The 14896-nt window shown below is 33.6% G+C and overlaps 2 protein-coding genes across 2 annotated transcripts; both read left to right on the top strand.

Moving 5' to 3' along the window:
* Positions 1-239: 239 nt before the first annotated feature.
* LOC130648167 (uncharacterized) lies at positions 240-1400 on the top strand. Its single transcript, XM_057454204.1, has 3 exons — positions 240-728; positions 864-1321; positions 1392-1400. Exons 2-3 carry the CDS (start codon positions 884-886, stop codon positions 1398-1400), a joined length of 447 nt encoding a protein of 148 aa, XP_057310187.1. The 5' UTR covers positions 240-728; positions 864-883.
* Positions 1401-1433: 33 nt separating this feature from the next.
* Positions 1434-2864, top strand: LOC130647465 (uncharacterized). Its single transcript, XM_057453330.1, has 2 exons — positions 1434-1484; positions 1914-2864. The coding sequence occupies exons 1-2, from the start codon at positions 1442-1444 to the stop codon at positions 2522-2524; spliced, it is 654 nt and encodes a 217-aa protein (XP_057309313.1). The 5' UTR covers positions 1434-1441; the 3' UTR covers positions 2525-2864.
* Positions 2865-14896: the final 12032 nt, after the last annotated feature.

Below are 14896 nucleotides of genomic sequence, written 5' to 3'. Positions count from 1 at the left end.
GACAACAGAACAACAAATATTGTTGCGTGACATTTGATTCTTCCTCTTAGGCTTCTTCAGATAAATTACCTCAACTAAAAAGCCACGAGGAGTTTTGACACTAAACGATGTACCTTGGATGGAATTGTTCGTGACACAATAGTTAATTAAAGAACTGCATTTATAACTGTCATTTTTACTTTTTTTCGTATTTTTTCCCACACAGTAACAAATGACAAACAGCGAGGAAACAGTTATATAGCGTATGAAATTATAATGGTCCGTGATTCTATGTGCGATTATCTTACACCCTAAACACATTAAATACTTTACATGTTCCAATTTTTTAAAAAAGAACCATTTTTAAGGAACTTGGTGTTCTTTAACAACTTATTAAAACATTGTTATAAAAGCGGAATGTATTGTTCTATTGTTACTCACAAGACAAGAACGTGTCGTTCCCATAGGGAATTTGATGGAATTTATGTGACGGTATATATCGTTCCACTCTATTTGTTCCGTTGAATTCTTTCATATATCATAACGATAATATATGCGAAATGATTATCTTGAGGAATAGTTATTTAATTATGAATACTCTGCAGTCTAATTTATATTGTGCCACTTGAAATAATTCCGTTTTCGCTGCTACCTTAACTCTGCTATGGAGAGCGTCCTTCATTATAAAAAGGAATTGTTTTAATGAGAAGTTTCTCAACTAATACTTTGTATACGAAGTAAAGTATAAGGTAAGTTGTTCAAACTTTAAATTTATAGTAAATAGGATTCTTTTTTTATTCAAATGAATTCTTTTTTTTATCCTACTTTCTATGCTTTGTTAAAAACTAATATTGTTATAAACTTTCTATAAATTTTGTTTCTAGAGAACTTTAAAGAAATCGGAATGACAAAACGAGTCTTGCAAAAGCCTGCGTGGAAAGAGGCATTGGGAGCCTCAATGAGATCGAAAAGGCTTACGTTAATGCCTGATAAAGATAACCGCTTTTGTTGTCCTGTGGCTGATTGTGACAGCGAGTCGTATGGAAGTAAAAGAGGGTGTAGAAAACATGTCTATAACCGTCATGGATGGTTTTATTATTTCGATAAAAGACCGAATATCGACGAAGTACTTCCCCACTTCAGTACGAGAAATCGCATAAAAGATCCCCAAAGAAAGCGCGCCTCCACATTTTCAATGCCGTCTTTTGCTAAAACATGTAATTTGGCAGTTGCATTTAGGACATGGTTAAAAAGTCCAGGTGGTGGTAAAGATCATTCTCAGGCCGATCAAATAACTTGTAAAATTAAGTATGCCAAATATTGCTGCGAGGATTCTCCTTCGGTATGGGAAGTACCATTCCCTGATATCGACTACTGTGTTGGCTCTATTAATATGCTTTCTGATTTCGTAGATTTTTTGAGAGACCAATGGAAGGTTGGCTTCTTAGGAATAATTGGCTACATGAATGCTATTGGGCACATGCTTGATTACAGACGAAGCACAGGTACGACTGAAAAAAATTTGTCGGTATTTGTTGCTGCAGAGATTTATTTGCACCGTGTTAAGAAATTCCTCCTTCGTAAAATGAAAGCTGAATGGAAGTGTATCTTAAGTGTTGAATATCTAAACAGTATAGACTGTTGGGCGACACTATATGATTTACAAAAGGTGATACCATACCATAGTGAAAAATATAAACAAATTGTGTTAAATGCTAAAAACGCAAGAGCATGTGTCGCAGCACACGATTTATCATTTTCGACTTTCTTCATAGTAGCTGTATTATTTTTAATGGTGAAGGCTTCAAGACCCATGACGTATTAAACTCTTACAGTAACAATGATTAAAGGCGTGAAAGAGGATGGTTTTATAGATCAGAATGTCTTTAAAACTGCGGAGAAATACGGATTTGACTCTCTTTATTTTTCCATAGATGTACTCACACTAATAAACGAATACATTGACAATGTACGACGAAGATTGAACCCCACCAACGATTATCTACTAGTGTGTCGAAATGGTAAGCAGTTGACGCGTATTTCGGACGTATTCGGTAGAATTGTTTATCAAGCAATTCGTAAGTATATAAATCCTACACGATATAGGCAAATCATCGAAACCGAAAGTGTTGCACACTTAGAAACGAAAGAACAAGCAATTCTTTCTCAAGATCAAAAACACACGTCGCAGGTAGCTAAAGTTCATTACCAGAAGACTGAATCGCGCAATATAGCTGCAAAAGCCAGGTTATGTATGGATAAATTACGAGATCAAACAACGTGTACTTTAACTGTAAGCGAAATCAATAGTAACACCAAAAATGTGAAAACGTCTGGAAGTACTTTGGAACACGAAACACCTGTTCAAACGAGACAGAAAAGAGTTAGTTTTAGTGCCATGGAGGACAAGTTTTTACAAGCTGGGCTACAAAAATATGGCAATGCAAAATGGACTTCCATTCTCGCAGATCCTAACTACTCCTTTCATTGTAGCCGTAAAGCTAGTACATTGGCGGTTAGAGCGAAGACAAAAAAATTTATATAAGTTTAAAATGTATTTATAATAAAAATAACTTTGTAAATTTACAAAGATTTTTGAAAACCAGAATATTCAAATAGTCTTTTAACTTTGTTACAGTCAAAACCGGCGTACACATAAAGGCTTTTTTTCCTCTTACGATTTGGCCAATAATCTGGTGTATTAAGTACCCTCGTGTGTGAAGGCGGTTCGCAAAAACTTGGTTCTCCCTTCAAAGCCGCTATCGGTATAGTTAGGAAAACTTCATCATCTGATAGGCAAACAATATTTTTTTCCACGGAAATTGCCAGCGTTGAACAGGAATGTGAGAACGGTAAAACCTCCTTAGATGCTGAGCATTCGTTATCCGAAAGGTTTACCACAACTGCCTCTTCATTCACCATTTTAGCGTACACATAAGCGTCCACACAATTTAGGTGAAACTTATACGCTGTAAGCCTTTAAGTATGCAAATAATGGCGCAAATGCGACATTCATTAAACGCACACTCATCCCCATTCCTACTTAAAATGACTAAAGTGATTCTTGTAACGCCTTGTAACGCATGGACATGCTGATTGTAACGCCTTGTAACACGTTGTAACGCTTTGTAACCTATTTCCATGAAAAAATGACTGTGAAATTTTTGGAAATGGCTAGAGTGATTCTTGTAACGCCTTGTAACGCATGGACATGCTGATTGTAACGCCTTGTAACACGTTGTAACGCTTTGTAACCTATTTCCATGAAAAAATGACTGTGAAATTTTTGGAAATGGCTAGAGTGATTCTTGTAACGCCTTGTAACGCATGGACATGCTGATTGTAACGCCTTGTAACACGTTGTAACGCTTTGTAACCTATTTCCATAAAAAAATGACTGTGAAATATTTGAAAATGGCTAGAGTGATTCTTGTAACGCCTGGTAACGCATGGACTTGCTGATTGAAACGCCTTGTAACACGTTGTAACGCTTTGTAACCTATTTCTGTAGAGAAAACCGCTTTTCGCATGTCACTTTAGAAAAGGAGTATGTGGTGGGATATGAGGGAAGGAAAACGCAAAAAAGTTTTTTTTTAATTGTCTTGTTCGTCCGAACTAATGCAGATAACATCACAATCGAGAGAAGTGGTTGAATTATCTGCGGAAAATAGCTCTAATTTTACTGAAGAAATTTCAGGAACACTTTCATCATCTGACACGAGGTCTATAAAAGCAGTACTGTTATTTGCTGGACAAAACGGCATATATTCTTGCTTAACAGTGGAAACAAGTTTTGTCGACTGAGCATTGATTTCATGTTCTTCTGTTTCTTCTTCTTCCCTATGACCTTCCTCCTCTTCGCTTGTTTCCTCTTCTTCTTCCTCGTTCTCTTCGCGGTCGTGGCTACTACCTTCTCCTTCGTCTTCGTCTTGCTCAATTAGTTGTGCCCAATCAGGGTAGAGCTCCTTCATTTCTTTCGTCGGGAAGCAATTGCGGCAGGAGTTTGTAGCAAGCAACCACGTGTCGTAGAACGTGTCACTACCCTGCCAGTTGATCCTTTTACGGCGGTCTCATCGTTATTAATTAATGGGCAGATTTCCTCCCATGCCCCAGCGGCTATCTCGTACATTTTGCGCATATATTCAGCACTGTGTAACTTGTTTTCTTTGTCAAACAGTTCATGATCAAAGTTAAGCGCATGGTACAAAATGCCATCCCTATCGTCGGCCGCAATAATGGCATAGTCGATAGCCTCTTGCGGAACTGCATTCTCAATCTGAACTCGTGTGCTTAGACCACTGCTAGATGCTTCCAATGTTTGCTCTTCGTCCAAAAAGACCGACGGATCGCAATCAACGTCGTTGTACACAGCGCCTACTTGATTTTTCTTCGCAACATTGGTTTCGCTGGTGAAAAGCAAGATGTCTTTCAACTGGCTGGCAACGTACACAAATATTTCCATGCAGTGCATTCTCATCCACTCTACGGGACAAAAGTCACTACTTATTTTTATGCATATTGATTTACACCATTGTTATCATTTATTTTCATGAGATACTTACTTGTTATGCTATTGTCCTTTACTCGAAGTGTCTTAGTTTCGAAAACTTCAAGACGACGCAGGATAGCCTCACCATCTACACCATTTCCGAAGTCCGGCATTATATTAGTTGTTTTAAAAAAACCCGAATTGTATTGAAAACAGGCCGGTTCTTTGTGTTTTTGCGGGATCATAACCAAGCCGCCTATAAGAGAAAGTGGTATCCCATCTGCAAATTGCCACATTTTATTCAAAGTAAATGTTCATGTACTGCATCGACATCGACTTACCTTGCAATATTCTTTTTGCATCTTTACAACATAGACTGTCGCTAGTCCATTCATCCATAAATACGACTTGTGTATTTCTATTTATCAGGTGGCCTGAGAATCAACCATCCCGAACCACGCCAGCAATGTACATTTCTGGAATAATGCCTAAAAGGACAAATGTATGTCAGTAAGTGCCGTCTAAAAGTCAGAAGTTTTCACGAACTTTATTTAATTACCTTGAAATGGAGCAAACTAACTAGTCTTTCCACTATCAGGAGGACCTACCAGCAACAATTTCTTTTCTTTCATGGGATACTGACCGGCGAGCAAAATTTGGTACCATTTCTAATAAAAACGCAACTGTACATTTCTATCTGGAAAGCTATTTTCGACACCTACAAATGTAGTTCAGTGCACCTTTTTTAGAACTACGTTACAACAAGTTACAATACGTTACAACACGTTACAACTACCACCTTGATATGTTACAACGCGTTAAAAGATAAAAAAACACACATTTTCTTCACTGACACTGCGTTACAACAAGTTACAATACGTTACAACACGTTACAACTACCACCTTGATATGTTACAACGTGTTAAAAGAAAAAGAGCCAACATTTTTTTTACTGACAATGCGTTACAACAAGTTACAATACGTTACAACACGTTACAACTACCACCTTGATATGTTACAACGCGTTAAAGGAACAAAAAACACATTTTCTTCACTGGCAATGCGTTACAACAAGTTACAATACGTTACAACACGTTACAACTACCACCTCGATATGTTACAACGCGTTAAAAGAAAAGTAAAAACAATTACCTTCTATAAATGGCTTTGGTTCGGGATTTTTTCCCTCACGATGAAAGTACCGTACGAATGCTCGGGGAGATCCCTTTAAATTTGGCTTGACATCGAAACATTTTTTGGCGATGTTATAACAAACTCCTTTTGGCAAGCATTCAATGTAATTGTAATGCAAAGTTATTTGATCAATTATTTGACACTCGCCGTCTGACAGCAAAAATACCAACTCTCGTAAATTTGGCGTAATTTCGTTGGCGATTGCTTTGTTTTTCAACGAGCGATAGAGATAGCTTTTCACCGAACAACAGTAAACGTATGTGTATCTGCTTTCTCCTATTTTTTTATATACACCTCCATTGCACAGTCCAAAGCTATTCCTCTCCATCATCCTTCGAACTATATCCACAGATTGACAAAGTTTGTTAGTTGGCTTAACGGGAATAGTTACTTCTGTGCCTATGCGTGTAACAATGTAAAAACATGTTTTAACTTCTACAAAAAACTTAGTCTTATTATTGGAGAAAGTAAGTAAATTTGTTCGTGGCGACTTACCTTCCGATTTATCAATTACTTTTAAATCAAGCGATGTAAATCTGATTTCGGATAAACCACGAATTACATCTTGATATACCTCTTTATCAATATTTTTTGTTAGAATTAGCTGACAGGGTTTCATCGAGTACTGTTCGCTTTCCATAACAGCAACGTGGTCAAGTTGAACACCTTCATCTCTAGCTGCACTCCTAATCATTGTGCGATGGGATATCTCAACTATCCGTTTTGGTTCTTCCCTATTGTGGTCTTTCAAGACTTGGTATAACGATCCTGAGAATGCTTGGAATGCACTGGTTTTGCCTACAAATATAAAAATGTGGCGTAAAATATTCGAAGAACATTGACAGTATTTCAAGTACTAAAAGGTTCAAGTATTTACCTCTTGTCTGTATAGCATTGCACGTTGTTAAATTCAATCCGGCTTGCATAAAAGACTTCGACAAATTTGTTTCAAATTGACTTAAGGTACAGTTTGGCAAGTCGCACGCGATCCAGAAAGAAATGCCGGGAAATGTTTCAGGCGCATTTGCGCCGTTTCTGTTATCACCTTCACTGCTAGAGTCGGCTCCTTCTTCTTCCTCCCCTTCATTCCTCATCGACTTTCTCTTACGAGGTCTGGCCATATAGGTAATACAAGAAAAAAAACAGGATACTTGTTCGTTGCTAAGCAATTTGTTCTCCATCTTCATTCTCTTGCCCCAAATGACCTCGCGGGCATCAACATCACTTCCCCACATCGCACGGACGGCTACTACCTGATATTTTCTTATTACCGGTTGGAAGATGCATGCCTTCAGGGCGCATTTCAAAATTTCACCTCGCAGTTGCCTGTTAGCCATGTTCTGCTAAGTAATACAAACGAATGCTGCAGCGGAACAAAAATAATCTCCTATGGTTATGATTATTATTATTATTATTATTAGTATTATTATTATTATTATTATTATTATTATTATTATTATTATTATTATTATTATTATTATTATTATTATTATTATTATTATTATTATTATTATTATTATTATTATTATTATTATTATTATTATTATTATTATTATTATTATTATTATTATTATTATTATTATTATTATTATTATTATTATTATTATTATTATTATTATTATTATTATTATTATTATTATTATTATTATTATTATTATTATTATTATTATTATTATTATTATTATTATTATTATTATTATTATTATTATTATTATTATTATTATTATTATTATTATTATTATTATTATTATTATTATTATTTTATTAGTAGTACTATTCTAACATTAGTAGTACTATTCTAACATAGTAGTACTATTCTACCTTTTAGTAGTACTATTCTAACAGAGTAGTATTATTCTATCAGCAGGACTATTCTAACATAAAGTAGTATTATTCTAACCTGTTGTGATAATAAGACCTCTCTGTAATCCATTTCCAAAGGGTAACTTTGACAGATTGTGCTTTCGACATAATTTGGAATAGTAAACCAAAAAATGTGTTTTTTCACCTAAGTATCACTTTAGGCACTATTTGGTCGAAATATTTGAAAACGATTTTTTAGACAAAAATTAGCACAGCCAAAAAAAAGTATGCCGAACATAATGATGGCATTAAAAACTCATTTTTTGTGACCTAAGTACTGCTTTCAGCAAGTTTAAAAATCATTTTTCTTTTTTTTCACAAACTACGCAGGAAACATAAACACAACAGACCTATATAAATGCCACCTATCTTGAATTGTGATGTGTGGTTCGAATAGACCAATGTACTTATTCGGGTATTAGTTTTCAGGAGGTCACAGGAACACTGTTTCAAAAGAAAATTTTGTTTTTAAATATAGCAGTTGTAGTAGGCTATTTATTGGATGAATAGTTTGCAATTTTTTCAGGATTTATGGACTTTTTCATGAAGAATAAACTTTCGTTATCTGGTGGGAAAATGGGGAAAAACAATGCGACAGACAAATGATTTGCATAGAAGTAAGGTCTAGCGGTGCAATCTTCTCTTTCTTTTAGTCTGATAAACCAACTTGTTTTTCTAAAAAAATTTTTTTTTAGAAAGAGATAATTGATTTGTCTATTTACAAATAAAAATAATATCTACACCACGTAATTAATGCCAGCCCTATAATATTAATAAAGTACGTTAAGAGCATACGAAAAGTGTTGGAGTTCGTTTACAATTGAAAAGATAATTGAATTTCCGCGCCCGAAGGCGTAGAAAATTCTTTAAAACCGTCGTTTTTTTCTTTTGGAGCATTTTTTGAGAAAAAATCGACCCTGGGATTTCACGTTCCTCTGATTTTTGTTACCTAAATGTCATTTTAGGCCAAAATTGGTCCAAAAATTAGAACTACTTTATTATCGACAAAATTTGGCACACTTAACAAAAAAGTATGCTGAACATGATGCTGACATCAAAATTTTGGTTTTTTGCCACCTCAAATGTCATTTTAGGCCAAAATTTGTCTAAAAATTAAAACTACTTTATTTTCGACAAAATTTGGCACAGATCACAAAGAAGTATGCTGAACATAATGGTGACATCAAAATATTGATTTTTGTCACCTAAATGCCATTTTAGGCCAAAATTGGTCCAAAAATTAAAACCACTTCATTTTCGGCCAAATTTGGCACAGTTAACAAATAAAGTATGCTAAAAATGATGACGTTACAAATGTTTGATTTTTTGTCACCTAAATGTTATTTTAGGCTAAAATTTAAAAATACTTTATTTTCGACAAAAAATGGCACAGTTGATAAAAAAAGTATGCTGAACATGATGGTGGCATCAAAATTTTTTGTGAACTAAATGCCGTTTAATGCCATGGGCGTTTTAATCGCAAGACTTTCAACCATGAATGATAGGCTGTATTTTTTGTTAGCAATTTATTTTAAAATGTGAGTTTATTATGACACGTTTCTTTTTGTTTGCATTTGTTGTAAGATATAATGTCACTTGTGTGCTTTTTCCTCAGAGCTTCATGCACCAAACCTCTTCGAATGTTTGGCACAATAACACAACGAATTAGCAGGTTGTCATCAAATATTTTGGAAGCAAGCGAAAATTCTTAGAGCCCCCAAGGCTTCTTGTTAGAGATTCAATCATAACGGTTAATGAAATAAATAAGCGTTGCTGCAACAAAAATTTATTTGTACCACAAAGCCACTAAAACAAAATATTTCAAACAGGGGTAAATATAAAAAGTATTAGTCCTTTGATCGTTACTATTTGAATAGTATGTGACGCAAACTGAACTGGACCTAAATGTGGAAAAAACTTATTGTTTCCTTTCGTAAGTAAGTCTTGTACGCAGTTGAGCAAATGAGTATTTTCCCAGCAATTCGGAACCTTTCAAGCTTTCTGAAACTCTATACTCTGTAATTGGCCCAAATCTTATTATTTTAGCACATTTGCTTGCAACTCTTTGATGTCACTACTTGAAAACATCTTTCTTCATGTATTGGATTTTTTCGCCTCAACCTCGCTGTCAGATAAGGTGTCGTCGAAGTTATCGTGATGTTCGGGATCTACTTCTATTACTTCTCTACCAGAATGTTTGGTATGGTGAAAATCGACATCACTTACATCGTTGGCGTTATCGTCGGCTTCAGTGTTTAGATCAAAGTATGTCTGAAATATATAATGTGTTTAAACAGAGGAAATGACACCTTTCCTACACAGACAATTTACAATAAATTCTTCATACGATGTTTCGACGTCTTTTTGGATACACTTTTTTACACACATTTGATTTTGCCATGCATTTTAGGAGAAAGGAACCGATTGCTAAGAACTTCACAACTTTAGTAAAGAAGATCACTTTGTATTTTTCAATGCATATTAAACACAATCGTTGAACATACGAAACATACATATCGTATCACTTTTCCATTTATCTTACGTCAATGCAAGCTCTACCTAGCATACTTAAGGATTAGCTAAACCAACGACCCAGAAATTTTTAGTAGCTCATTTTTTTTTATTTTGGAATTAAAGGAAAAAAAATGCCCTGTGGCGTTAATGTTTTTCTGCAGTCACGCCCATTTACGCCCTAGTCTTTTATCAGGGTTTTTTTTATTCTAGCGCCCAGTGAAATTATTTATTTTGATTCAAAGTAGTAAAAAAGGATTCTTTACAACCAAAAATAAACTAAATAAGCAACATCTCATTAAAAAGGTGAATCAACCTCTGCGGACTTTTTGTCTAATTGGCACCTGAGTAAATCGATAAATAGTGGTTACATAGTTGAATGTCATTAAAGTATCACAATAATACTTTATTTGAATAATTTTAAACAAATATTGATAAAAATATCTGTCGAACAATAGATCTTCTTTTTAAAAAAATGCTGACGTTAGCAAGAAGTAATGCTGACAGCAATCATTTGAGGCATGGATTTTAATTTTCATATGACAGACATAATTTATACCAAGTGCGCGAGTCAAAAAACGCGAAATCAAGGGAAAAAACTTTAGCGAATGACACCCTTCAATTATTTTCACGGGAAAAACTTTCGCAATCTGTCATTTCTATAATCTTTTTGCGAGAATTACCTTTCGCAATGGGCGGTGGTATTGACAGCATTTGTCCTATTTTTGTTTCTTGTCTTTCAGTGAAGTACATGTTTCTACAAAAGAAATTAGCTACACAGAAAATAAAATTCGTGAGAATTAACTTTCGCGAGTAGGCTGTGTCAACATATTTTGCGGAAATAAACTTTCGCGATTGGGGCCACAAATCGCGAAATTTCTTTCGCTAAAGTTTCTTTCTTTGAAGTAATATCATTTTTGATTAGAAATAAATTACTAGATCGAAATTTTAACATTCTGTTTGAAGTTTCTGACAGCCAAATAAAAGTTGCTTAACAACATATCTTCCGTTTTTTCGTATTTCCTATTGCCCGAAAATGCAATTTTTCCTGATTTTTGGGTAAAATCCGCAAAAATCCTGTTAACCACGTGTGAAAACTTTCTAGAATGATTTTTGTTAATAAAATGAAGTTATGTTGTTAGTCACAAGTTTCAAGTATCATCCTAGCGAAAGTTATTTTATTTTACGGATCTTAAGGATCTCAAAGAAATTTGGGGGCTAGTGTCCAAAAATGGCCAATATCTAAGGCTCTGGGAGGTATGTAACCTAAATATTTGGTAGGCAGGTGTCTAATAGATAAATACGAAAACTCAAATAGTATCATAGCTATGCTACATAGCAAAAAGAAGAGGGGGAAAGGGGGCGGGAGGTGTTAGTCAGGGAGCGAACCGAATAGTGTTAATCCCAAACCTGACTGAAATGACACAAACAGCCATGCGAATACTTAAGAACTATTCTAAATGCTTACTTGACTGAATGAAGTTTTTTTTCTTAAGAAATATTCATTTATAGTTAGTTCTAAATAACAAAATCACGTTGTCTTCAAACAGGGTTCTGTAACAAAAAAGGGTAAAAATTTATATAACTGAGATAGAAAACGTAGCCGCAAAATAGCGCTAGCTGGTCACGTGGCATTGTAACTTCGATTGTCGATTATTCTCCTGTCTTTGAACTCATCTGCAAAATAAGCTACACCTCCATTGCATAGCTCAACAGAGAAATATTACTGTACAAACTTTCGATTTTTCGAGTAGTATTATTCTAACATTAGAGATAAATGCGTCGCAGCAGGTACCTGTTAGGAAAAATAATATAAAAAAAAGTTTATCATTATACAGCTGCAGTCATGTTACTTCTATTTCCAACATTATTTTTTAATTATTTCACTATATTTTAACGTAGGAAGAATTTTCGCTGAAATGTTGAAACTTGCTTCCGTGATTTAGAGCATCGAGTAAGCTGAGATATGTTTTACTTGAATTTTCGGCAAATTGAAAAATAATAACAATAAAACAAAAGAGACTCCAAATCTTTATTGTAGTGTTAAAGGGCATTTAAAACTTACCCCAAAAAATATAATCTGGGTGTGAAAGGGATTATGGGTAAGAATTTATTGCCAATTTAATGTAGTAGTATTATTCTAACATGGTATTACTTTTTTAGCGTTTAAATAATTTTTGGATAAAATCCTTTGGTATATGAAATAAACAACTTATAAGTACACCATATATGAAAGGTTACCTCCTTTAATCAAATAGAAAAAAAATTATGGCAATTTAAATTTTATGATAGAATAGTACTACTCAATAAATATAATTATTATTATTATTATTATTATTATTATTATTATTATTATTATTATTATTATTATTATTATTATTATTATTATTATTATTATTATTATTATTATTATTATTATTATTATTATTATTATTATTATTATTATTATTATTATTATTATTATTATTATTATTATTATTATTATTATTATTATTATTATTATTATTATTATTATTATTATTATTATTATTATTATTATTATTATTATTATTATTGTAGAACTGTTATCAATGAAGGTTCTGCATTTAAATCTCCCATTTCATCCACAAAAGGCGTGAGACGTGCAAGCACAACAGCCGGTCAATTTAACAACTGCCAAAGATATAAATCCTATTCTCCCTTGCAACCAAGAACGGGCTGAACAAATAATTGACTCCATTCCAATTCCTTGATATTTTCGTTTTTAAAATCTTCGTCATGATGGTAATATAGATGGTTTTTATTGGTTCTAAAATAAAAAAAATAAAATAAAAAAAAAACGAAAAAAAGGGACAAATACAACCATCATGGAATCCCCGATACAAAAGTTCGTTTTAGATGAGTTGCTATGCTAATATAAGTGTTGCGGATAAATAATGAAGCTGTACAATTTTTTTTATAGTAACAACGATTTTTTATTCTTTTAAGCTCTTAAGATGACAGTGTACAGATGACAGGTTAACTGGGCTTCATGATCTGACATATATACTTCATAACATGTGCATTTTTTAGTATTGCGTAAATACAAACTTCTATTTTAATGGTTATAATATATTAATATTATCTTCTGTGTCTTAAGTGTTATTTATTATTTATTAGAAAAAACGCATTTCCGTTCAAGTAATCAAGGACGAAGGTTTTTATAAAGGTTTAAAATCAAGCTTTTTGGAAGCTTTTTATCAAGTTTAAACAAAGGTTTTCATTGCAGTGTGTAAGAAGTTTTAATAACTTACCGTCAAATCAAACTAAGTCTCAAAAAATCCAAAGATGCAAGAATGGTTAGTACAAATTTAATTCTCGTTTTAATTATTGTATATTTTCGAATTATGGCGTGGTTATTTCTGATATTTCTTTTGTATATATTTTGTTTAAACTTGTTCAATGTCAATGTCAAACGATAGAAACGTAGTTGGATATGGGTTTTTAATTGTTATTCCGTAAAGCGGGCAGGTAGGGTCGGTACTATGTAACTTTTGAAAAACTGTGTTTCCAATTGCACATCCGTTGCATATCTGTTTATATGTGTTTATAAATAATTTAATTCTACTCACTTTTTTTTGCAAGATAAGATTTTGTACTTCTTTTTCATTTAAGGAATTAGATCTGCCAGCAACATCCAAAGCCGTTTCACCGTCATCATTCTGGATGTTAACTTCGACGCCATATGAAAGCAATAGTTTAACGCATTCCACATTGCCATTTGAAGAAGCTAGATGCAATGGTGTCTGTCCTTCATCATTCGTTTTGTTTATTTCAGAATTGTCGCGCTGAAGCAGTAAACTTAGACATTCTTTGCAATCATTATTGGCAGCTCTGTGGTACGCATTCCATTTTCCAAATAAAACATATTATGATTTAGTAAATAGTCCTGTTCCATTTTAAATCACTGCACCGAGTAAAATACCAGGGTGTTTAAAAATAAATAATTGACAGCTAAATATTTGAAGGGGTTACGAAACGGCTGTTGGTTTTCGACTTTAGTGACTTTCACAAAAGTCGAGCTAATGGCGGTAAAAACGTTTAATAGTTCCACCGTATCTCGCAATAGCTCAACTTTGTCAGGCCATACTAACATCTGAAGTCATCTTAAGCGTAATCTAACTATAACAGAAAATGACAGAAAATTTTTCTACATATATTGGATATCCATAATTTATTCGATATACCTTGCTTTTAACTCAAGTTTTTTATTAAAAAAAACTTCGAAATTTTTGAACGAGCTAGCTATATCTTTCGACATTTTGCATAGAAAATACAAACTTATCGTACATAAAGCCAGTCGAAGCAACAATACTGACTTTGAATAAAAATGGTAAAATAGCATTTTTCAACAAATACAGCTCCTCGTGGTGTTTCTGTCCCTCGTCAAAACAAACTTTCGATTTACTGATATTTAATATTCAACAGACCGTAGCTTAAAATTTTCCTTTTCTAAAATGGAAATATAAAAAGTAAAATTCATCATAAAACATTAATTATTCATACACAGGTTGTGTTGCTGAGGTTCCGGGATAAACCCATAACCATACCGTATATAAAGAGATGATATAAAGATGTTCCGCCAAGTTCGTGCGGCTAATTCGTAACGGTACCTACGTACCTAGGGCGTTATGACAGCGACTTAAACAAGGATACTAATCATAAAATAAGTGGGGACATATTTAATGCAGCTTCGCGAGCGCAATAATACGCGTTAAAAAGAGATGCATGGACAGCTCTGATGCATTTGGTAAACATACCAAAACAAACCGTAAGTCAACCATAGGGTTGTTGTTGAGAGTGTCGCGGTGTACAAAGCAGGCGAATAGGGCAATTTAAACT

The sequence above is a fragment of the Hydractinia symbiolongicarpus genome, chromosome 6, assembly GCF_029227915.1.
Source record: "Hydractinia symbiolongicarpus strain clone_291-10 chromosome 6, HSymV2.1, whole genome shotgun sequence".
In the NCBI taxonomy this organism is placed as follows: Eukaryota; Metazoa; Cnidaria; class Hydrozoa; order Anthoathecata; family Hydractiniidae; genus Hydractinia; species Hydractinia symbiolongicarpus.
This window is presented reverse-complemented; position numbering and strand designations above follow the sequence as displayed.